At 42.2% G+C, this 24276-nt stretch overlaps 1 protein-coding gene across 1 annotated transcript in view; it reads right to left on the reverse strand.

Annotated features, from left to right (window-relative positions):
- HEPHL1 (hephaestin like 1) overlaps positions 1-14199 on the reverse strand; it is a gene marked incomplete at both ends in the record, with an annotated part of 91379 nt that extends 77180 nt beyond the window's left edge. The window contains one exon of the mRNA XM_082660562.1: positions 14030-14199. Coding sequence (XP_082516688.1) covers positions 14030-14199 — 170 coding nt within the window. The remainder of the gene's footprint in view (positions 1-14029) is intronic.
- Positions 14200-24276: the final 10077 nt, after the last annotated feature.

Consider the following 24276-nt stretch of genomic DNA (forward strand, 5'->3'; position numbering starts at 1 on the left):
GGTCCTCTGTGAACCAGAGTGGATGAGAAATACACCTCTGTGATATCAAGCTCCTGAGATTTGGGGCTTGTTTGTTTCTGTAGCACAACCTGACCTATTCTGACTAATACAATTCCAATGTGCATACAAGTTTGGAAATCACATTTCTGTAGTACTTAGCATAAAACCCATAGTAACTATTTGAAACCATAGGAACTGTTTAAATCCATAGGAACGATAGAAAATGGAAAAGGTAGGGGAGAGAAGCAAGAAGAACTACAAATCTGCAGCCTGTGGAACAAAAACCACATTCATAGAAAGATAGGCAAGATGAAAAGGCAGAGGGCTGTGTACCAGATGAAGGTAAAAGAGAAGACCCCAGAAAAACAACTAACTGAAGTGGAGATAGGCAACCTTCCAGAAAAAGAATTCAGAATAATGACAGTGAAGATGATCCAGGACCTCAGAAAAAGAAAGGAGGCAGAGAGTGAGAAGATGCAAGAAATGTTTAACAAAGACCTAGAGGAATTAAAGAACAAACAAACAGAGATGAACAATACAATAATAGAAATGAAAAATACACTAGAAGGAATCAATAGCAGAATAACTGAGGCAGAAGAATGGATAAGTGACTTGGAAGACAGAATGGTGGAATTCACCACTGCAGAACAGAATAAAGAAAAAAGAATGAAAAGAAATGGAGAAAGTGTAAGAGAACTCTGGGACAACACTAAACACAACAACGTTCGCATTATGGGGGTCCCAGAAGGAGACGAGAGAGAGAAAGGACCCAAGAAAATATTTGAAGAGATTATAGTTGAAAATTTCCCTAACATGGGAAAGGAAATAGCCACCCAAGTCCAGGAAGAACAGAGAGTACAATACAGGATGAACCAAGGAGAAACACATCAAGACACATAGTAATCAAATTGGCAAAAATTAAAAACAAAGAAAAATTATTGAAAGCAGCAAGGGAAAAATGACAAATAACATACAAGGGAAATCCCATAAGGTTAACAGCTAATTTCTCAGCAGAAATTCTACAAGCCAGAAGGGAGTGGCATGATATACTTAAAGTGATGAAAGGCAAAAACCTACAACCAAGATTACTCTACCCAGCAAGGATCTCATTCAGATTCGATGGAGAAATCAAAAGCTTTACAGACAAGCAAAAGCTAAGAGAATTCAGCACCACCAAACCAGCTCTACAACAAATGCTAAAGGAACTTCTCTAAGTGGGAAACACAAGAGAAGAAAAGGACCTACAAAAACAAACGCAAAACGATTAACAAAATGATAATAGGACATACATATCGATAATTACCTTAATCGTGAATGGAGTAAATGCTCCAACCAAAAGACACAGGCTTGCTGAATGGATACAAAAGCAAAACCCATATATATGCTGTCTACAAGAGACCCACTTCAGACCTAGGGACACATACAGACTGAAAGTGAGGGGATGGAAAAAGATATTCCATGCAAATGGAAATCAAAAGAAAGCTGGAGTAGAAATAATCATATTAGATAAAATATACTTTAAAATAAAGAATGTTACAAGAGACAAGGAAGGACACTATATAATGATCAAGGGATCAATCCAAGAAGAAGACATAACAATTATAAATATGTATGCACCCAACATAGGAGCACCTCAGTTACTAAGGCAACTGCTATAAAAGAGGAAATTGACAGTGACACAGAAATAGTGGGGGACTCTAACCCCTCACTTACACCAATGGACAGATCATCCAAACTGAAAATTAATAAGGAAACACAAGGGTTAAATGACACAATAGACCTGATAGATTTAATTGATATTTATAGGACATTCCATCGAAAAACAGAAGATTACACTTTCTTCTCAAGTGTGCACAGAATATTCTCCAGGATACATCACATCTTGGGTCACAAATCAAGCCTCAGTAAATTTAAGAAAATTGAAATCATATCAAGCATCTTTTCTGACCACAACTCTATGAGATTAGAAATCAATTACAGGGAAAAAACCTAAAAAACACAAACACATGGAGGCTAAACAATACATTACTAAATAACCAAGAGATCACTGAAGAAATCAAATAGGAAATCAAAATTACCTAGAGACAAATGACAATGAAAACACGACAATCCAAAACCTATGGGATGCAGCAAAAGCAGTTCTAAGCGGCAAGTTTATAGCTATACAAGCCTAACTCAAGAAACAAGAAAAATCTCAAATAAACAATCTAACCTTACACCTAAAGGAACTAGAGAAAGAAGAACAAACAAAACCCAAAGTTAGCAGAAAGAAAGAAATCATAAAGATCAGAGCAGAAATAAATGAAATAGAAACAAAGAAAACAATAGCAAAGATCAATAAAACTAAAAGCTGGTTCTTTGAGAAGATAAACAAAATTGATAAACCATTAGCCAGACTCATCAAGAAAGAGAGGAAGAGGATTCAAATCAAAAAAATCAGAAATGAAAAAGGAAAAGTTACAACAGACACCGCAGAAATACAAAGCATCCTAAGAGACTACTACAAGCAACTCTATGCCAATAAAATGGACAACCTGGAAGAAATGGACAAATTCTTAGAATGGTATAACCTCCCAAGACTGAACCAGGAAGAAGTAGAAAATATGAACAGACCAATCACAAGTAATGAAATTGAAACTGTGATTAAAAATCTTCCAGCAAAAAAAAAGTCCAGGACCAGATGGCTTCACACGTGAATTCTATCAAACATTTAGAGAAGAGCTAACACCCAGCCTTCTCAAACTCTTCTAGAAACTTGCAGAGGAAGGAACACTCCCAAATTCATTCTATGAGGCCAACATCACCCTGATACCAAAACCAGACAAAGATACTACAGAAAAAGAAAATTACAGACCAGTATCACTGATGATTATAGTTGCAAAAATCCTCAACAAAATACTAGCAAACAGAACCAACAACACATTAAAAGGATCATACACCTTAACCAAGTGGGATTTATCCCAAGGATGCAAGGATTCTTCAATATATGCAAATCAATCAATGTGATACACCATATTAACAAATTGAAGAATAAACACCATATGGTCTTCTCAATAGATGCAGAAAAAGCTTTTGACAAAATTCAACATCCATTTATGATAGAAACTCTCCAGAAAGTGGGCATAGAGGGAACCTACCTCAACATAATAAAAGCCATAAACGACAAACCCACAGCCAACATCATTCTCAATGGTGAAAAACTGAAATCATTTCCTCTAAGAGCAGGAACAAGACAAGGGTGTCCAGTCTCACCACTATTATCCAACATAGTTGTGGAAGTCTTAGCCATGGCAATCAGAGAAGAAAAAGGAATAAAAGCAATCCAAACTGGAAAAGAAGAAGTAAAACGGTCACTGTTTGCAGATGACATGACACTATACATAGAGAATACTAAAGATGCCACCAGAATACTGCTGGAACTAATCAATGAATTTGGTAAAGTTGCAGGATAGAAAATTAATGCACAGAAATCTCTTGCATTCCTATGCACTAATGATGAAACATCTGAAAGAGAAATTAAGGAAACACTCCCATTTACCATTTCAACAAAAAGAATAAAATACCTAGGAATAAACCTACCTAGGGAGACAAAAGACATGTATGCAGAAAACTATAAGACACTGATGAAAGAAATTAAAGAGGATATCAACAGATGGAGAGATATACCATGTTCTTTGATTGGAAGAATCAATATTGTGAAAATGACTATACTACCCAAAGCAGTCTACAGATTCAATGCAATCCCTATCAAATTACCAATGGCATTATCTATGGAACTAGAACAAAAAATCTTAAAATTTGTTTGGAGACACAAAGACCCCGCATAGCAAAAGCAGTCTTGAGGGAAAAAAACAGAGGTGGAGGAATCAGACTCCCTAACTTCAGACTATACTACAAAGCTACAGTAATCAAGACAATATGGTACTGGCACAAAAACAGAAACATAGATCAATGGAACAAGATAGAAAGCCCAGAAATAAACCCATGCACCTATGGCCAACTAATCTATGACAAAGGAGTCAAGGATATACAATGGAGAAAAGACAGTCTGTTCAATAACTGGTGCTAGGAAAACTGGAGAGCTACATGTAAAGAATGAAATTAGAACACTCCCTAACACCATACACAAAAATAAATTCAAAATGGATTAGAGACCTATGTAAAACCAAACACTAAAAAACTCTTAGAGGACATAAATCACAGCAAGATCTTTTTTGATCCACCTCCTAGAGTAATGGAAATAAAAATAAACAAATGGGACCTAATGAAACTTCAAAGCTTTTGCACAGCAAAGGAAACCATAAACTAGACGAAAAGACAACCCTCAGAATCGGAGAAAATATTTGCAAACGAATCAACGGACAAAGGATTAATCTCCAAAATATATAAACAGCTCATGCAGCTCAATATTAAAGAAACAAACAACCCAATCCAAAAATGGGCAGAAGACCTAAATAGACATTTCTCCAAAGAAGACATACAGATGGCCAAGAAGCACACGAAAAGCTGCTCAACATCACTAATCATTAGAGAAATGCAAATCAAAACTACAATGAGGTATCACCTCACACCAGTTAGATTGGACATCATCAGAAAATCCACAAACAACAAATGCTAGAGAGGGTGTGGAAAAAAGGGGACCCTCTTGCACTGTTGGTGGGAATGTAAATTGAAACAGACACTATGGAGAACAATATGGAGGTTCCTTAAAAAACTAAAAATAGAATTACCATATGACCCAGCAGTCCCACTATTGGGCATATACCCAGAAAAAAAACGTAATTCAAAAAGACACATGCATCCCAATTTTTATTGCAAGACTATTTACAATAACCAGGTTATGGAAGCAACCTAAATGCTCTTTGACAGATGAATGGATAAAGAAGATGTGGTACATATATACAATGGAATATTACTCAGCCATAAAAAGGAACGAAACTGGGTCATTTGTAGAGATGTGGATGGACCTAGAGACTGTCATACAGAATGAAGTAAGTCAGAAACAGAAAAACAAATAATGTATAACACAAATATGTGGAACCTAGAAAAATGGTACAGATGAACCAGTTTGCAGGGCAGAAATAGAGACACAGATGTAGAGAACAAATGTATGGACACCAAGGGGGGTAAGCGGTGGGGGATGGGGGGTGGTGATGTGAAAAAAAAAAAGGTAGGGGAGGGGTGGAAGTAAGAGAAAGTCTTTCCAGTGTCTATGCAGCAAACCACCCCTAACAATACATAATACATATGTAACAATAGGATAGAAGCTCCAGCTCTTATGAGTCTTAGAAGATGCAAATCATGCCCAAGGAACAAAGCAGGTGGGTGACTTCAAGGGGCCATCCACAGGAAGCAGCCTCCGGTTTAGCTTGAGTGCACTCATTAGAATGCCCAAGTTGTTGGGTCGTATATTGTATTTTTAGTGTATCTTCAGGGTGACCCCACTCTGAGTGACTGAGTAATCACCACGCCTCAGATTCATCCTCAACCTACATTCCAACATTTTGACTCAAGCTGAGGATGTGTCTATTTCCTGCTGTGAAGGAATCCAGTGGGGCTGGGAAGTGTCCCATTAACTACTGCTTTAAAGACAAAACGTTTACATTGCCAAGGCCAGGGGCAATACCGTGAAGGGAGACACCTTCCATAGGCAGGTGAGATCAATCATTGTCAGAACGAACCTGCCTGTGGAAATCCTCTAACCAGTGCAAAGGTGGGATGCCAGTTTAGATTCCGAGGGGTTTGTAGCTCACTGGGGCTGTGCAGCTCACCAGCATCTCCGTCCTCCACAACCTGGATCTTTTAGTGGGATTTTTTTTCCCTTCCATTCAACCATCGAGCAGTTGTTGAACCTCTACTGTATATGGGACATTAAATTAGAAACTGGAGTCAAGATGTATAATTCTCAGTCCTTGTATTCAAGAGATTTCCCATCTGGTTGGGAAGACAAAACATAGGCATTGGTGAATGAATAGCAACACCGAGTTTTCTATATTAAGGGACAACTAACCGTATAGAGCCCAAATGTCTGAGTGTGTGTTGGGGGGATGCAGGATGAAGACGAGTTGCAAAGTAACATCAGCAGAGGGTGTGGTCAGAGCAAACATGTGAGATCATGTAGTCACAATAAGGACAAATGGTGCTGTCTGAGCTTGAGATGGACTGAGGTTCACCAATGAGAAAACAGGACTAGATTGGGACAAGTGCCACGTGGCAAAAGGAAGGGTGAAGATGGCAGTTTCGAGTTGCAGCTCGGGCACAGCCACGACCTTAATCAGATTAATAGTTTTTGAAGCTATCCCATCCAGTGATGCGCTCCTCTACACCTTGCTCACCCTGGTTTCCCCCTGGCATCCCCTAAGTCTTGAGTTCCCCCTTCTCCCACTTCATTTCCACAGAAGCCCCCCAGGCACCAAATACACACAGTAAAGGGAAAAGAGAATGAGCTTGAATTCCAATGCCTGCCTTGATGTTGTGAGGTCTTGGGGAAGTGACTTAACTTCTCTGAACCCCAGTTTCCTCAGCTGTAAACTGCTGACCATGGCAGAGCCACTGTGAGGGGTAAATGAGATGTGGAGCCCCATGCACAGTGTCTGGGAGAGTTAGCGCTCAATCAGTGGGAGTCAGGGGAGTTATGATCGTTTCTGGCAGAACTCTAACTAGAAAAGAGGAAAATGTGACCACCTGAGGTCTCTTTCCCATGGATATCCTGCTCTCCAGAGAACCCCTCAAGACAGGAGGGCTACCATGAAGACAAACATTTCCTGAGCGCTAACCCAGTGCCCGGCACCATATCTGAGCATTTACATATCTCCTGATACCCACCCTGTGGTGGGCTGATGATGGCTTCCAAAGATAAATTGACATCCTAATCCCATTATTTGGAGAAAGAGTCCTTGCCGATGTAATTAAGTTAAGGATTTTGAGATGAGGAGATGATCCTGGATAATCCAGGTGAGTCCGAAATGCCAGCAAAAGTGTTCTCATAAGGAGGAGATAAGACACACACAGAGGAGAAGGTGATATGAAGACGGAGGCAGAGATTGGAGTGATGCCACCACAAGCCAAGAATTGTCAGCAGTCCCCAGAAGCTGAAAGAGGCAATGAGTGGATTCTCCCTTAGAGCCTCCAGAGGGAGTGTGGCCCTGACAACACCTTCATTTCAGACTTCTGATCTCCAGGACTGGGTGAGAATAAATTTCTCTTCTTTTAAGCCACCTAGTTTTGTGATAATCTGTTCCAGCAGCCACAGGGGATGAATATACCTTCCCCCCACCCCCATGCAAGGACTGTCATTATCCCCATCTCACTAATGAGAAAATTGAGGCAAAAGAAGAAAGAAGAAGAAGAAAGAAGGAAGAAGGAAGAAAGAAGAAGAAGGAGGAGAAGGAGGAGAAGGAGGAGAAGGAGAAGAAGGAGAAAAAAAGAAGAAGAAGAAGAAGAAAGAAGAAGAAGGAGGAGGAGGAGGAGGAGGAGGAGGAGGAGGAGGAGGAGAAGAAGAAGAAGAAGAAGAAGAAGAAGAAGAAGAAGAAGAAGAAGAAGAAGAAGAAGAAGAAGAAGAAGAAGAAGAAGAAGAAGAAGAAGAAGAAGAAGGAGAAGGAGAAGGAGAAGGAGAAGAAAGGAGAAGGAGAAGAAAGGAGAAGGAGAAGGAGAAGGAGAAGGAGAAGGAGAAGGAGAAGGAGAAGAAGAAGAAGAAGAAGAAGAAGAAGATGAAGGAGAAGGAGAAGGAGAAGGAGAAGGAGAAGGAGAAGGAGAAGGAGGAGAAGAAGACTCAACTACTTGCCTAGTAAATGGAGCAAGAATTCTAAGCTTCTCAGTTGATGCCAGAGCCCCACACTCGCCAGGAGGCAAGGCTGCCTTGGCATCTTGTTAGACCACTTGGACTACACTTGGCTAAGGAAAACTTTCCTGGGCCTCCTGGTCCCCCTGACCAGGGCAGGAGATCTGTCACCCCTATACATGGCAGGGAAAGCTTTAATGACAATTCCTGGAATATAGTAAGGACTCAAGGACAGCTATTGTATTGTCTTTGAGTTCTCTCAAACCCCACAGACCTTGGTGTCCCACTACCCAGAGGTGAGAAAGGGAAGAGGGGGACTAAGATGGTGTTCATGAAGGATGGGGAAAAGGGAGAATTAGGGAGGGGAAGGTGGCAGGGACTGCCAGCTGCCTTATATTCTTGCTCCCTTTCTTAGTAACAGAATCAAACGCTGCTTTTATTCAGGCCCAAAAAAGCACAAAACTAAAAGACTATATTTCCAAGCCCTCTTTGTGTCTTTGAGTATCCAATGAGATGTAAGTAGAATTGGTTGGGTGGGGTTTTCATGAGAGCCCTTTAAAGGGCTGATGCAGCAGAAATTATGCCCCTTCTACCTTTCCCCTTTCTCTCTTCCTTCTTGGATATCAGGCATGAGGGCTGAGTCCTAGCAGCCATTTTGTGACCATAAGCTTCCTTGAAGAGTAAAGTCGCATGATAAGGATAGTGGGTCAGAAACATAGAAGGCCTCTGAAATCCTATCATCATGCCACCTGTCCCACCAGCCTTAGACTGGCCACCTCTGCATTTCTTTCATAAGAGTATATCAAACCCTAATTTATTTAAGCCACTCTAGTCTTGTCTTTACTGGCAGCCAAAAGCAATCACTAACTGGTATAGTAACCCCAAGAGATTCCCAAGGCATCAGGCCCAACACATGATTTTTTCTGCTGATAAGATAGAAGTTGAGATTTGAAAGTCATCATCTGTCTAAGACCAAGCGCTAATGAGGTGAGATCCTTCTCTTTATTTCAAAGCTTATAAAAGACTTTCTCTTCCTCTACCTGCTTCCCTTCAGTTGGCTCTTCTTTCAGGTAAACATACAGGGCCTTCCCCATCCTAGGGCCTGCTCATAGGGGGTGTTCAAAACCCTTTACCGTCAACTGGGCTGCCACAGTGATATGGCTGGGTAAACTCCCTTAACAGACCCTAACTTGGGGTTTGAGTAGTCATCAGTTTCACTCGTGTCTAAGTATGGGTCTGCCCGTGAGTTAGCACCCACGAAGACCCCTGCATTTCACTGGGAAGAAAAACAACCTGCTTGTGTGTTGGTGGCCTAAGGAGATCTTGGTGAGAATTGTAACTTTAAATAAGGTGATCCACTCTGGTTCCATTAAAGACTAGGCTTTACCACTGAAGCACAGTCACACCTTAATTAAGCACTTTATGAGCAGGACTGGCAGGAGTGAATCAAATGCTAACACCATCCCCAGGCAAGTCAAAGGAGCCCTGTGTCCCCATTAAGCCCAATGGTGAAGAGGAGGAATATATTCATCAGGAGAAAAATTTTCTAAATAGAATGTAACTCCTAAATCCTATATTTTCTAGGAAACCTCCATGCTTAGAGTCTCAATTATGTTTTTGACCCCTATGATCAAGAAAAGGTACCAAGTGGAAAGTTCAATGGCACCATCTGATGGCTATCATACCTTGGTGAAATGATTTCAATTTATTTCTTATCTCATCCTTGTGAATCAGGATTTATTAGGCTCTTGGCACTGCCTAATTTTGGTTTCCAAGATTTTTTACATCACTGAAACTTTGGCACTCACCTTTCTTTCCCCCTAATTTTTGCCCATTCCCCTTATTCAAAGATAAAGCAACGAGAACAACTAAATTGACAGTGATTAGTTCTTACTTTTTGTGTGTGTGTGTGATCAGTAAATAGCAATTTTTTTAACATCTTTATTGGAGTATAATTGCTTTACAATGGTGTGTTAGTTTCTGCTTTATAACAAGGTGAATCAGCTTCGAAGCTTCGAAGCTTCGTAGTGTATATATGTCCATGCCACTCTCTCACCTCGTCACAGCCTCCCCCTCCCCCTCCCCATATCCTCAAGTTCATGCTCTAGTAGGTCTGTGTCTTTATTCCCGTCTTACTCCTAGGTTCTTCATGACCTTTTTTTTTTTTTTTCTTAGATTCCATATATATGTGTTACCATACAGTATTTGTTTTTCTCTTTCTGACTTACTTTGCTCTGTATGACACACTCTAGGTCCATCCACCTCACCACAAATAACTCAATTTCATTTTCTTTTTATGGCTGAGTAATTTTCCATTGTATATATGTGCCACATCTTCTTTATCCATTCATCTGTTGATGGACACTTAGGTTGCTTCCATGTCCTGGCTATTGTAAATAGAGCTGCAATGAACATTTTGGTACATGACTCTTTTTGAATTATGGTTTTCTCAGGGTATATGCCCAGTAGTGGGATTGCTGGGTCATATGGTAGTTCTATTTGTAGTTTTTTAAGGAACTTCTGATTCCAAATGACCGGCCTTTCTCAGTCCTCCATGGGTCACTGTCACTGACAAACTCTGTGTAGGGAAGAGGGGTTATTTTACATATGCTGGGCCTTCCTCTCCACCAACAGAACACTCATCCTCCAGCTGCAGAGGTGACTGGTGTACATCAAACCACTAGAGAGCAAAGCAGGGAGAAGGAAACACTGTGTCCAAGGCCAGATAAAGACACCAGATAAAGCTCCATGAGGGGTTGGGAAGGAAGCTGATCAGAATAAGCCAGGGCTGTGGGGAAAAACTCTGTGGGTGAAGTGAAGAATTGGAGACCGTTCTTAAAGAATAGGGAAAAAAATGAATGGGTAAATAAAAATATAGAATACTTCAAAAATTGTCACATATCCCCACTCTCAGGCTTTCTTCAACTCTGATTTCTAGGCTGAACATTTGCAAATCATCTCTCCTTGCATTGCAAAAAATCTTTCTAGAACTGGCAAGTAAGGTAAGATGTTTTTCATTTGGTTTTGAAAATTATGTCTAATGCCTTAGAATTATACTTCTCAAGTGACTTTAAGGATTGTGTTTCAACTCCCTTGTTATACAAAGTAAGGAAATTGATGTTCAGAGAGATTATGTGACACGTTCAAGGTTACACAGCAGGTTGGGGGCAGAGCAAGGACTAGAAGTCAGGTCTCCTGGTTTCTAGTCTAGGCTCTTTCCACTCGTAATGCAATACTAGGCACCCGGCTGTCATGAACTTCTAAATATTGGGCACTTTCTGGGTGTGAATATCTAACCAGCAGAGAGTCCTCAGAAGTGCTGTCTACTCATCCTGCAGAAGCTAAGAGGCATGGTCACATCACCCAAGATGATTCGTTGCTCTGGGGGAAATGGCACAATGCAGAGCACACATAGTGAACTCCATACTTGTCCCATAATCGTGACATCTTCACATATGTCACCTGTGGCACCCATGACACTTGTGAACCATGGCACCTGAGACATGTGTCCTGTGGTCTTCAAGCAAGAGTCAGCAGCCAACCACAACTGTACCTTCTTAGAAACTTGCCCTGAGCCACTGGCCACATGAGTAGCACTTCCTGGCATGACTGCTGCCAAAAGCCAGCACGCATCACATCCTCACTCAGGCTCCCTTTTAAGAGTCAGGAGTCTGCCCCACATAAACATTGCTCCTTGACACACCAGAAGGGAACCCTTGGGGACCTTGGCATCCCATGTATGACATCTAGTATGCCAGCTTCTCCTAAAGGGCTGGAGTACTCCTCTATGGAACCACAGCATTTGTTAAACCACCTTACTCTAATCTGATGACAAACTGTGTTTTAGTCATGCCTATTCTCTTTTTTTTTTTCTTTTCTTTTTCACCATAACTATTTTCATACATTTTATTGTAATTTCTTCAAAGCACCATATTCTGGCTGAAGTGATCTACAGAGATCCCCTAGCTTCTTCCTGCACCCAGCCTTGTGAAAATGCCATTTTAGTATTTGAGTATTTAAAGTACTCTGGGTTTTTAAACAGACTCCCAGACATAGAAAACAAACTTATGGGTACCAAAGGGGAAAGGTGGGGCAGAGGGAGGGATAAATTGGGAGTTTGGGATTAATATATACACTATATACACACTGCTATATTTAAAATAGATAACCAACAAGGACCTACTGTATAGCACAGGGAACTCTGCTCAATTCTCTGTAATAACCTAAATGGGAAAAGAATTTGAAAAAGAATAGACATCTGTATATGTATAACTGAATCACCTTGCTGTACACCTGAAACTAACACAACGTTGTAAATCAACTATAGTCCAATATAAAATAAAAATTAAAAAAAATAAAGTACTTTGGGTTTTTGAATGAACCCAGGTAATTGGTTTGGTCACTGACACCAGTGATCATTTTCAATGTCTTTCTGGAAAGAGTGACAAGTGAGACTAAACCTGCCCTTGGTAAAGAATTGGGTCTTTCTAGAAAGTTCTTATTAATGGAATCCCTGACTTCCCTCAAAGTTGAGTTTAATTCAATGGGAAAGGATCACCTTTGCCAGGAAAAGTTTGCATCGTGAAAAAATATTGGCTCTGAAGTCAAAGCAATGTGAGTTTGGTGCTGCCTTTTACATTATAAACAAGTACTTAACTTCAGAGCCTCAGTTCCTTGTTTGTAGAGTGGGAATAATAACATCTGTGAGCAGTAATGAATTAAAAGTCTCTGGTGCAATCACTGGGTCAGAGTAAATGTTACCAAACAGCTATACTGGCACGGGCATTTCAGGAGAAAGATAGAATTCTGTGCATATGGAAATGTGTCCAATCACATTGCGCTTAAAGACTACACTCACTACCCTCAATGCACACATCTTGAATATTTTCCCGTCCAATAGCTGCTCACAATGATCATTTTTCTACTGATGCCTTTTTGAGGACAGCAGAGCTCTATTTCCAGGGAAAGCCCCTGGCAGTCAGGAGAGTCTTTCAACCCCATATCCATGTGTCACAGTACAAACTACAACCATCAATTGTCAGCAGATGTGAGATTGAAAGAAGTCAAGAGCATTCTCTGGAAATAGCCCCTGGACATTAAATTTCCTGGTACAAAGCTTAAGGAAAAGTCTTTCTTGGTAGCCTGGCTGGCATGAGCATCATCCTTTTTGAATAAACAAAACATGACTATGCCTCTTTTGTGTTGTTAGAAAACCTGGAAGCCGTGTGTCCAAGCCAACTGGGTCTTTGGTCTTTCCCCAGGGCAGGGGGACCTGGCATTTAAAGACCTGCTGGCAGACCCCATGAATCTTAGCAACTAACCTCATCTTTAAAAAGTGGAACTTGGATTTGAATGCACTGGGCTCTGCCTATCAAGAAAGGAACAAGCATCCGAATATATGACTATTTGCCAAAACATCTCAAAAGATGTTCTAAGAACTACGACGTTGAAAATATGCACGACAGTTCTGTAGCCAGCAGGTGATTTCAGAGGGAACTCCAGGGAGCAAATGAGAGATTTAAGACACAGCACTCTGGGAGGAAGAGGGGTAACAAGCGCTATTTTCTGCAAAAATAAAAAGTCAGGGACATAGAAGACTGCAGCATCATCTCACCCAGCTATGCCCTGGGCTCTGGAGATAAATATTGCCCTCAGATTGAATGAGCTGGGGCTGGAACAAACCTCTCACCAGCAAAATAAAGCCATTTCTAAGTGGACTCAAGGAAACTCTTAAAATACCAGCCAAATCTATTATAACTGTCCCCCTTTTTTAAACGTTACAAAATAAAATATAACTACCTAGAGCATACTTATCTCTAATTATGGTGTTTCATTCCAAAAATAAAAACTAAGAAAACATTATGTGTTTTAACAGTGAAGAATTCTTGAAATTTCTCAAATTTTTATCCCAAGTTTTAACTTTTTTTTTAACACAGTGAGTCCAGAACCCCTGGAAGTTCTTAGTGGTACCTAGTGAAACTTGTCCATATAGAGAGTAAGCCATTATTCAAAACACATGGTTTTGTACATGGCTCTTCACAGACGAGGCTGTGAATAGATGGAGCTAAGAATGTCTCTTCCAAATTACACACTCGCCCATGCAAAGGCTCTCCAAGCAAACACAAAACCCCTCCTGTTGATTTAGGTCAACTCACTCCCACTGTAGCCACCCAAGGTATACAACCTTCCCCAAGCAGATTCAAAAAGGAGCCAAACCTGGGAGTCTGTGGGGACCCCAATTTCACTCACTTGTCTTCTGCGAAACTTTTCCCAGTAATAACGTTCTTTCCTTGGGGTACATAGTTCCAGTATTCTTCCACAATCCCAATGTGGTATGTTCTGGTAACTGCGCCAACCATCCCAGACAGACCCAGGAATGTAAGGAGAAGGATGCAGCCAGCTGGCCGCTTCCGAGGCATTTGTGGATGTAACTCAGGCAAGCAGCCTGCACAGGAGACAACACTGCCTGTCCCTCCCCCTCACTCAGAGCTAGTTATAAATAAGGAATGGACAAGGTTCAGCTCCTCCTACTTAGGTAGTTTGGGGTTGGGACAGAGGCTGACAACTTGTATAAGCAAAGCAAGCTCCATGGGGTAGCTGCTATGATGACCAAACTTTTGCCAGCCATCCTAGTAATGTAACTGGCTTATTTATTTACTCTCCAAACCAAGCAGACTTGTTTCTGTAAGGTTTTGTGCTCTGCTCTGACATTAGTCTTTCATCTTTGCCAGGAATGTCAGTACAACAAGTTGGGCTGATGGCTTCCCCCTGCTTTCTCTTTTTTTCTCTACACCTATTACAAGAACATATTAAAATTGGAAAACTGGGTGGGTCTGCGTGAAGCATCAGGAAATAATCCCAAGCATTAAAGAAGACTTCATCTCTGTCGAAAGGCAGAGGGAGTGATGTAATCATCCTCCACCTTCTCCAACTTTCATGAGGCTTTCATGTTTCATGAGGCTACACGAAACAATCAACTCACATCACACAGTTTATAACAACATTGTAAAACCTCACTAATTCTCCATTGCTCGTGCACCATCTTCCCCAGAGGCTCTCAAATCCCATCAGCAAAAATGAGGCACTCAGTCGCCCAGCTCAGCCAAAATTTTAGAGGCCATCACCCCCAAGGGCAGAGAGCTGCCTTTCTTAGAATGAATGAAAATAATAAGGAAGAAGTACCCTTCAGGCACATGAAGAAAAAATTCAGTAGCAGGTCTTAGGGTCAAAAAGGTGAAGGGATGCTCATTCTTCTATTTATTCTAATCTGTGACCTAGAATCTCCGTGTTGAAAGAGACCTCATCCAACCCTGGAAGAGAGCCAATCTGATTCCCATGCAGAGTTACTCTTGAGGCAGCAGCCATGGAATGAAGGAGACAGCCTCCTGGCTGGGCTTTGAGGTTAGACAGACCTGTGTCTGAATCTAGTCCTACCAGTTACTAATTTAGTGGCACTGAAGAATAACTTGACCTCACTAAGTCTGGGTTTGTAAAATGGGGATGGAGGGATTGTTAAGAAAATTTAAAGGATGATATAGGAGCAAATCTAGATGAGTTTGGGCTTGATAATTTTTTAGATAAAACAGCAAAGACATGATCCATGAAAGACATAATTGATAAGCTGGACTTCAAAACTAAATTTCTGCTCTGTGAGAGTGAAAAGAATGAGAAGAAAAGCCACAGACTGGGAGAAAATACTTGCAAAATACACATCTGATAAAGAACTGTTATCCAAAATATACAAGTAACTCTTAAAACTCAGCAATAAGAAAACAAACAACCTGATTAAAAAATGGGCAAAAGACCTCGACAGACGCCTGGTCAAAGAAGATATACGGTTGGAAAATAAACATATGAAAAGATGCTCCACATCATATGTCATTAGGGAATTAAAATGACAATTAAAATGACAATAAGATGCTACTACACACCTATCACAATGGCCAAAATCTGGAACACTGAAAACACCGAACGCTGGTGAGAATGTGGAGCAATAGGAACGCTCATTCATTGTTGGTAGGAATGCAAAACGGTACAGCCATGTCAGGACACAGATTGCCAGTTTATTATAAAACTAAACGTACAGTGCACATTAAATACTCTACAATTTTATTTGTCAACTGTACCTCAGTAAAACTTTTTTAAAATCCCTAAAATTTTGCCATCTGATAGCAATCACATTCTTTGGTATTTACACAAAGGACTTGAAAACTTATTTCTAGACAAAAACCTGCACAAAATAAATGAACAGTAGTTTATTTATTCCAGATAATGGAATATTATTCAACAAAGAAATGAGCTATCAAGCAATGAAAAGACATGGAAGGACCTCAAATGCATATTAATAAATGAAAGAAGCCAATCTGAAAATCTACATATTGTATGATTCCAACTAGATGACACATGGGCAAAGACAAAACTATGGAGACAGTAAAAAGATCAGGGATTATCAGAGGTTTGTGAGGAGGCAGGGATGAATAGGCAGAGCACAGAGGATTTTTAGGGCAGTGAAACTACTCTGTATAATACTACAGTATGTGGTGGATACAGTCACTATACATTTGTCCAAACCCACAGAATATAGAACACCAAGAGTGAACCCTAAAGTGAACTCGTTATCATTGGGTGATAATGATGTATCACTGAAGGTTCATCGATTGTAATAAATGTACCACTCTGGTGGGGATGCTGATAATAGGGGCGCTCAGCATGTGTGGGGGAAGGAGGTGTGTGAGAAAACTCTGCAGCTCAGTATTGCTGTGAACCTAAAACTTCTCTATAAGAGTCAAATCTGTTTTTTTAAAAGAAGATCTGTAAAGATGATGTCTGCAAAGTGCCTACCACACTCACAGAATAGGTCTGCAATAAATGTTAACGTCCTTATTCCTCATCTACACCCTCTAAGAGAGCCTCTGCCTCAGCCCGTGTGATAACAGATGCATTTTCACCAACATTCTTCTGTTTTCTTTCCCAGAGTCCCATCCACCACACCTCCCACTAGCCTCAAGTAAGAGAGTTCTTTCTCTTTAAATAGTAGGTGTGCTATAGATATGCCATAGCATGGGTTTTGAGTTGACATCCATCTTAGCTAATAAAATACATGCTGAGTATCTTGTTTCATAGCCAAGCTCTTAATAACTTTGATTTATTGATTTGCTTTTATGTCAGGACACTTGTACAATAGAATAATTTCCATAGCACATTACCCTTTAACTCTGATCTATTCTTTAGTATAAGTTTGGAAGCTTTGTGTGAGTTCGTCGCTTTAATATCCACTACAGAGGAAGGATTCACAGGGCGAACCTGAGCACGACCTCAGAAGAAGTAGGGCTTCAGGAGTTCTTGGAATTTGGAAATGTCCCAGAACAAATAGCTTTTTGTTTATACCCCAGAGAAGCAGACTATTTTGGGCCAAACAGGCTTGACGTGGTATCAAAAACTTCATTAGGACATATTGCACACAATTCTTGTAGACGGGAGAAACAGGTATAAATGACACAAATCAAAAACACACAGTTAACTTTTCTACTCAGGATACTGAATGCATATAATGAAGACCCTGAGGAAGGCATCACCTAACTTCTGATTCAAAATGAGGCCCACAGAGAAGACCCAGAGCACGGGAGGTGTTGTAGCCAATAAGATGAGTGCACTCAATCCATTTGAAGCAGAGAACGTGGTTCCTGAGGGGCAAAAGAGCCAGGGAAAGTTTACTAAAAGTGATGAAATAAAGTTCTAGAAATTTCTCTGACTTTCTTCCTTATTCTAGGACAATAGCATCTGAATTACCTAAGAGCTGAGGAGCAGAAAAGAAAGGTGTGTGAGTGAATGAATTGTTCCTGTAACACTCATTTCTGAAAACCCATTGCTAAATACAAGGCGTCATGGACAATGTTGAGAGTTTGATTAGGAAGTCTGTGAGTAATAATGTGAACAAATACTTTAAACTCCATTGGACACTCTTCAGACATAAATAAAGCAGAGAAATGCAACATTTATAAAGCACCTACTATGTGAGATGGATAGTCCAGGTATTCACTCCCTGATTTCCTCAGTATACTCACCAGGTTTAAGACATGGTAAATCTGATGCCATGCATCAATAGGATCATACTACAGGATACTTAAAGAATAAAACTTTTAGTGGGAGAAGCCAATTCAGATAAATAGTATTCCAGCTAGCCTTAGCTGAGGTGTCATTTTAAGTAATAAGTAAACTGTGGTTGACAAAATTGGCTGTCCCATTCTTTAGACTTTTTGCGTGTGTTAAGAGAAATATTAAACACTCCTTAAGAGATTTTCGATATTCCAAACTCCGACCAAAAGCTTTCACTGGTCTAGCCCTCTCACTGCCCTGCCACAGTAGATCATGGCTCTTCAACCTCCTTGGGTCCCGTAGTTTCTTTTTTTTTTTTTTGGTCCCGTAGTTTCTTGATGGGATCTTTTTATTTCTCACCTGGAGGAAACTTAGACCTTTCTAGTTGCTCTCACAGGGCCCAGAGTGATCATCCTGAATGGAGATGGGACCAGGTTTCTCCACTGCCTGAGATTTTTCAGTAGCTCCCCATGGCCTTCAGGATAAGGGCTGATAGCTTTGACTTGACTTTCAAGACTGGTCCTGATCTGGCTCCTAGGGACTGGAGCCCTCTCCTCAACATTTAGCCCAGGCTCTCATCATCATCATCATCGTCATGGCAACCAGTTTGCCCTTCATCTGTGCTCCCATCATCACTTTGTGTGTGCCTTTGCCATAGCATTTATCACACTCACATAGTGCAGTAATCATCTGTTTGTCTGCCCTCCCACACAACACTCATCAGAGGCTTCTTATGGGCAGGGACTGAGCCTTGTTCATCCCTGTGTCCCCGGTGTCTGATGTTAAATGGTGAACCAACGCATGCGCAAATGAATGAATGAATACATTAGATGCTACCAGTATGTACCACGTGTGTGTTATGTGGTGGTTTCTATGCTAAGCCCTTTACGTGTATTATCTCATTTAATTATAACAACATCTCCATCAGGTGTGCACCATTTTATCCATTTTACAGATGAGGAAACTGAAGTTTAGAGGGGTTCCATAATTTTCTCAGCACCCCACACTGGTAAGCGGTAGAGTTCTGTGAGACTCCAACACCAGCATTTCTACCCAGACAAAGGAGAATGGGGAGGTCAGAGTTTATGTCTTCCTGCTTTATACTACTGAGTGGGACCCACTCTCTGTAAAGAAATATGAACCAGGACTGTTCAAGGACCTGTCCATTAAAGGAGGATCCCCAAATGCCACCCCACCAGCCCAGTTCATGCACCCCTGACAGCCAGGGAAAGTCCTAATTATTACAGAATACCCAAACATGCCATTCTGCTTCATGCCTCCTGTTCTGACCCTCCACCCGCTCCACGTCTCACCCGCACTAAATTCCTCACCAGCCTCCTGAACCTTCCTAGGCTCTTCCTCTGGGAAGCCTTCCTTGTTTCCTGCTATACCCACCACACCTTCCCTCCCATGTGTCCCTCCTCTGTGCTTCTTCTGGACTTTGCATACATGCTTATCCTTGTTTATATGATTATTTGCTTACATGTCAGTCTTCCTTACTAGGCTCTAAACTCCTTGAGAACAGGGTCTGACCAGCCCTCAACACCTCCCTCCTGCTATGCCTGAAGTCCTAAGGCTTTACTAAAAGAACTCACTGCTCAGGGCCTGCTCCAGCCTCCACTTGCCACCCCTGGGTCCCCCATCTCAAAACTCTTGCTCTCCTGATACTCTCACCTGCCCATTCTTTTTGCACCATCCACTCACCTGGGATGGGATTTTGCCCTCCCTCCTCCCCTCCCTTCCTCCTTCCCACCATCCTATCTTCCACTCATGCCTCTGCTCCAAACTCTGAGGTCTGAGAACCAGTCCTGCCTCATCCCTACATCCAGTTCTGTGCTCAGGCCCCTTCATATGTGGATTGGGAGATTTGAAAGGCATCCTGTTCATCTCTGCATCCTCAGTGGTAAGCACAGAACCAGTGGTTAGCAGTATGCACTGAGGAAAAAAAGGGAATAACAACTGTAGCATTTACAACACACCAGGCAAGGTACTAAATGTTTTACATACATCATTTCTTATTCCTTACCACCACAATACTCTATGAGGTAGATATTTTTGTTCTTGTATTGCAGGTGGGAAAACTAAGGTTTGGGAAGATTAATAACTTGCCCACGTCACACAGCTAGAAAATAGTAGAGCCAGGATTCAAACCACGGTCTGTCTGATACAGAAGCCTACACTCCAGACCACCACACTGGACTAAATGAAAGCCAAGGCCAGTTCAGGAGACCATTCCAAGAAAGGAAACATGAGCAGTATACAGAAATTTCTCCAAACATAAACATGACCTACAATTTTTAAAGAAGCAGAATGTAGAATGAACATGGACAATCACTCCACCAAACAAAGGTCCAGTGATGAAATCATTCATTCCACTATTTGAAAATATTTGCTGAGCACCTACTTTGTTAACTGTTCTAGTCAACTGAGAATGAGACAGGCCCTGCCCTCAAAGAGTTTATGTTCTAGTGAGGGAGACAGACTGTCGATAATAAACAAGTACTAAAGTATTTATTTAAAAATATTAACCAAATATCATGATGAGTTCAGTGAAGTTCAAGTAAAATCCAGTGTGAATGGTGTGGGGAGAACGTCAGGGCTGTACCCAGGAGGTGTCTGAGAGGTTTGGGGAGGTGGCCCAGCAGCTTGCTCTGAAGCATGCTGGTATTTTATAGAGTGGAATATAGCATATTAGAGACCCATCCCTAAAGCCTCACCCACTGCCATCATCAAAAAGGAAGGAAGGAAGGAAGGAAGGGGGAAAGAAAGAGAGAGAGAGGAAGAGAAAGAAAGAAAGAAAGAGGAGAGAAAGAAAGAAAGGGAGAGAGAGAGAAAGAGGGAGGGAGTGAGGGGGGGAAGACGGAGGGAGGAAGGAAGGACGGAAGGAAGGACGGAAGAGAGAGGAAGAGAAAGAAACAAAGAAACAAACAAACAAAGAAAATAGAGCTGCAATGAACATATTGGTACATGACTCTTTCTGAATTATGGTTTTCTCAGGGTATATGCCCAGTAGTGGGATTACTGGGTCATATGGTAATTCTATTTTTAGTTTTTTAAGGAACCTCCATACTGTTCTCCATAGTGGCTGTATCAATTTGCATTCCCACCAACAGTGCAAGAGTGTTCCCTTTTCTCCACACCCTCTCCAGCATTTACTGTTTCTAGATTTTTTGATGATGGCCATTCTGAGTGGTGTAAGGTGATACCTCATTGTAGTTTTGATTTGCATTTCTCTAATGATTAGTAATGTTGAGCATTCTTTCATGTGTTTGTTGGCAATCTGTATGTCTTCTTTGGAGAAATGTCTGTTTAGGTCTTCTGCCCATTTTTGGATTGGGTTGTTTGTTTTTTTGTTATTGAGCTGCTTGTAAATTTTGGAGACTAATCCTTTGTCAGCTCTATTTACAATAGCCAGGACATGGAAGCAACCTAAGTGTCCATCAACAGTTGAATGGATAAAGAAGATATGGCACATATATACAATGGAATATTACTCAGCCATAAAAAGAAACGAAATTGAGTTATTTGTAGTGAGGTGGATGGACCTAGAGTCTGTCATACAGAATGAAGTAAGTCAGAAGGAGAAAAACAAATACCGTATGCTAACACATATATACGGAATCTAAGGGAAAAAAAAGTCATGAAGAACCTAGGGGTAAGACAGGAATAAAGACACAGACCTACTAGAGAATGGACTTGAGGATATGGGGAGGGGGAAGGGTAAGCTGTGACAAAGTGAGAGAGTGGCATGGACATATATACACTACCAAATGTAAAATAGATGGCTAGTGGGAAGCAGCCGCATAGCACAGGGAGGTCAGCTAGGTGGTTTGTGACCACCTAGAGGGGTGGGATAAGGAGGGGGGAAGGGAGGGAGACACAAGAGGGCAGAGATGTGGGAACATATGTATATGTATAACTGATTCACTTTGTTATAAAGCAGAAACTAACACGCCATTGCAAAGCAATTATACTCCAATAAAGATGTTAAAAAAAAAAAAAAAAAGTAGGCTCGAGGGACTTTCTGTGGGTGACAAGCAGTGTGGTGGAGCCCGAGTGCCCAGAATGTAACTCTGGTGGAAGAGCTCAAGATCAGAAGGTAATCTCAGTACCACAGGAAGAGCACAAAAATGAGAACCACGAATTCTCTCTTGGTTTCCCTGACCTGAGGCAGGTCACATCTTCTCTGATCCTGTTTCTCCATTTGAATAATGAGGAAAAAATAATATCGTCCTGACAGCCCCCTGAGGCTGCTGACAGAGCAGCCTAGGCACAGCATAGCAAAGCACTTTGCTGCCAAGGTAGGTTACCAATTACGATACAGTTAGGCTTTGGGAGGCAGGTATCTGATCATAGAATCACTTGGTTCTTCTTTCTCAGAGGTTTCACAGCACCCTGGATGTCACTGTATAGGAAAAATAAAACTTGGGAGATGACCAAAGGGAAATGTGCTCTCATGGGCAGGAAGGAGTGGCAGCAAAAGACCAAAGACAAAGAGGGCTTTCTCCTGCAGCCACGCTGCTCACCGACTGGGAAAGCCGAGATGGAGGCCAAGCAGCGCCATTTGGGGCTCATCCCACTGGGCAACTGGGTAACCAGATTCCTGGCCCTGAGCCCCACACGGTTACACTTCCTCCATCTCTTGCAGCATCAATTTCACAGCGTCAGGGGCTGGAGGGATGGGTGAGAAGCGGGAGGGGGCCCACTTGAGAATCCATTTCCTTTCCTTGGCTGGCTGGGGCATCAGGTCTGGCTGGAAGACCAAAGCACGGCCAGGGAGCCGCACTGCACATCTACGTGAGACGCCATTAGCCGACAGCTTGGGGTCTGGAGCAGGGGAGCTGGAAGATGAAGAGGTGGCGAGACCGTGCTGCAACCCTCCTCGCTCAGTAACTGGGACCTTCCCCACACGTGTTCACGCAGGGCTGGTGGGCCCTCCCTGCCCACCCACATCCCCTCCCTTCCCGCATCTCAGCTGGGTGGAAACACATCCGCCAGGGAAACTTTTCAGAGGTTATCAGGAATGACCCGGAGGGAGGGGCGGAGCACAGTAAGTGCACACGCCTTTGTGGCTGGGTGGCTGAGCCCTTCCCCTGGGGACGTCTGGCAAGGGAGGAAGTGCTGGCTCTTACTGGGGGAATTTGAGCCACTTTGCCGAGACTGGGGGAGAGCAAGAGAGACGTGGGTCCAGACAGGAAGAGGGGAGCCCTCTGCCCCTCAGAGCTCAGCGTGCTGTCATGCTGAGGGGCCTCAGAAGGACCTGGAAAGGCCTTCAGACTCTAAAGAGACAAGAGACCACCTCACAGGGGGCCTTCAGGGAAGAGAAGATGACAGCTGTGATTAGATGCATAAATGGTCCTGGTGCCTGGGACCTATTGCTCCCCAGCACCTATTAAGTGTTCACTTTGAGCCTCCTGAAAAGTGGAAGGATCCAGGGCTCACCCAGAAACTTCCAGCGGCTGAGCTAGATTCTCTGGAACTGCAACACTGCTGCTGGCCTGGCCGGGCCGGGGTGCCTTGCCCAGGGGAGGCTGCCCACTGGGCCTGTGCCCAACCCCCACTGACCAGGTACTGGGTGGACGGGTATGTCTGTGTGTTTCTGCTTGAGACTGGGCAGGATTGGTGTTGAAAGCCGGTCCCCACAGCCTGGAGCTGCACAGCTGGCCTAAAACCTCAGTGCAGCAACCATGCTGAACAAACCCAAGCTTAGGGTGTCATTGTCTGACACGTATGAATATGATGATACAGGGAGCATGAGGCAGATTATTTGATGTGAAGTCTGTGATCAAGGAACTCAAGGGCTTGTGACTGTCCCACCTGTTGAGGCCACAAGCTATGGGGACCGGACAACCTCAGAAGACGAGCTGCCCCGTTACAAGCTCCTGGGTTCTTGGAGCCTCAGAATGTCCAGCAGCAAATGAATAAATGAATAAAATAGGCATAATCATGATGTTTCTGTCACTGAACTATGAAAGGATCGAGTGAGAGCATGCCTGTGAACAGGAATGTGACTACTTTTGCTGTGATTTCCAACTATCTAGCTATATAACCTTGAACAAGTTATTTCAACTCTCTAGGGCTATGCTGCCCAGAAAAGGAAGGGACTAAATTTCCACGAGTCCTTAGCAACTCTAACATTCTCAGCCCAAGAGAATGACTGGCTTCTCACAGTTTTAATTAGGTGCTGTCAGCTGAAAAAAATGCACCACCTAAATTTGAGAGTTATCTTGTATTCAGCGGACAAAACTGAGGACTTAAGCCCAGGAACAGCATCTCAGATAACTCTGAGGGACCGCTCGGAAGAGGTAAGGGGGGGAGCCAGGATATAGAGGAGTTTTTGCAACAAAGACCAGGTAGTCAGAACATCAAAAGATTACCGTTAATGAAAGAAAACCAGACAT

Source organism: Grampus griseus, assembly GCF_964374135.1.
Source record: "Grampus griseus genome assembly, chromosome: 8".
NCBI classification, from domain to species: Eukaryota; Metazoa; Chordata; class Mammalia; order Artiodactyla; family Delphinidae; genus Grampus; species Grampus griseus.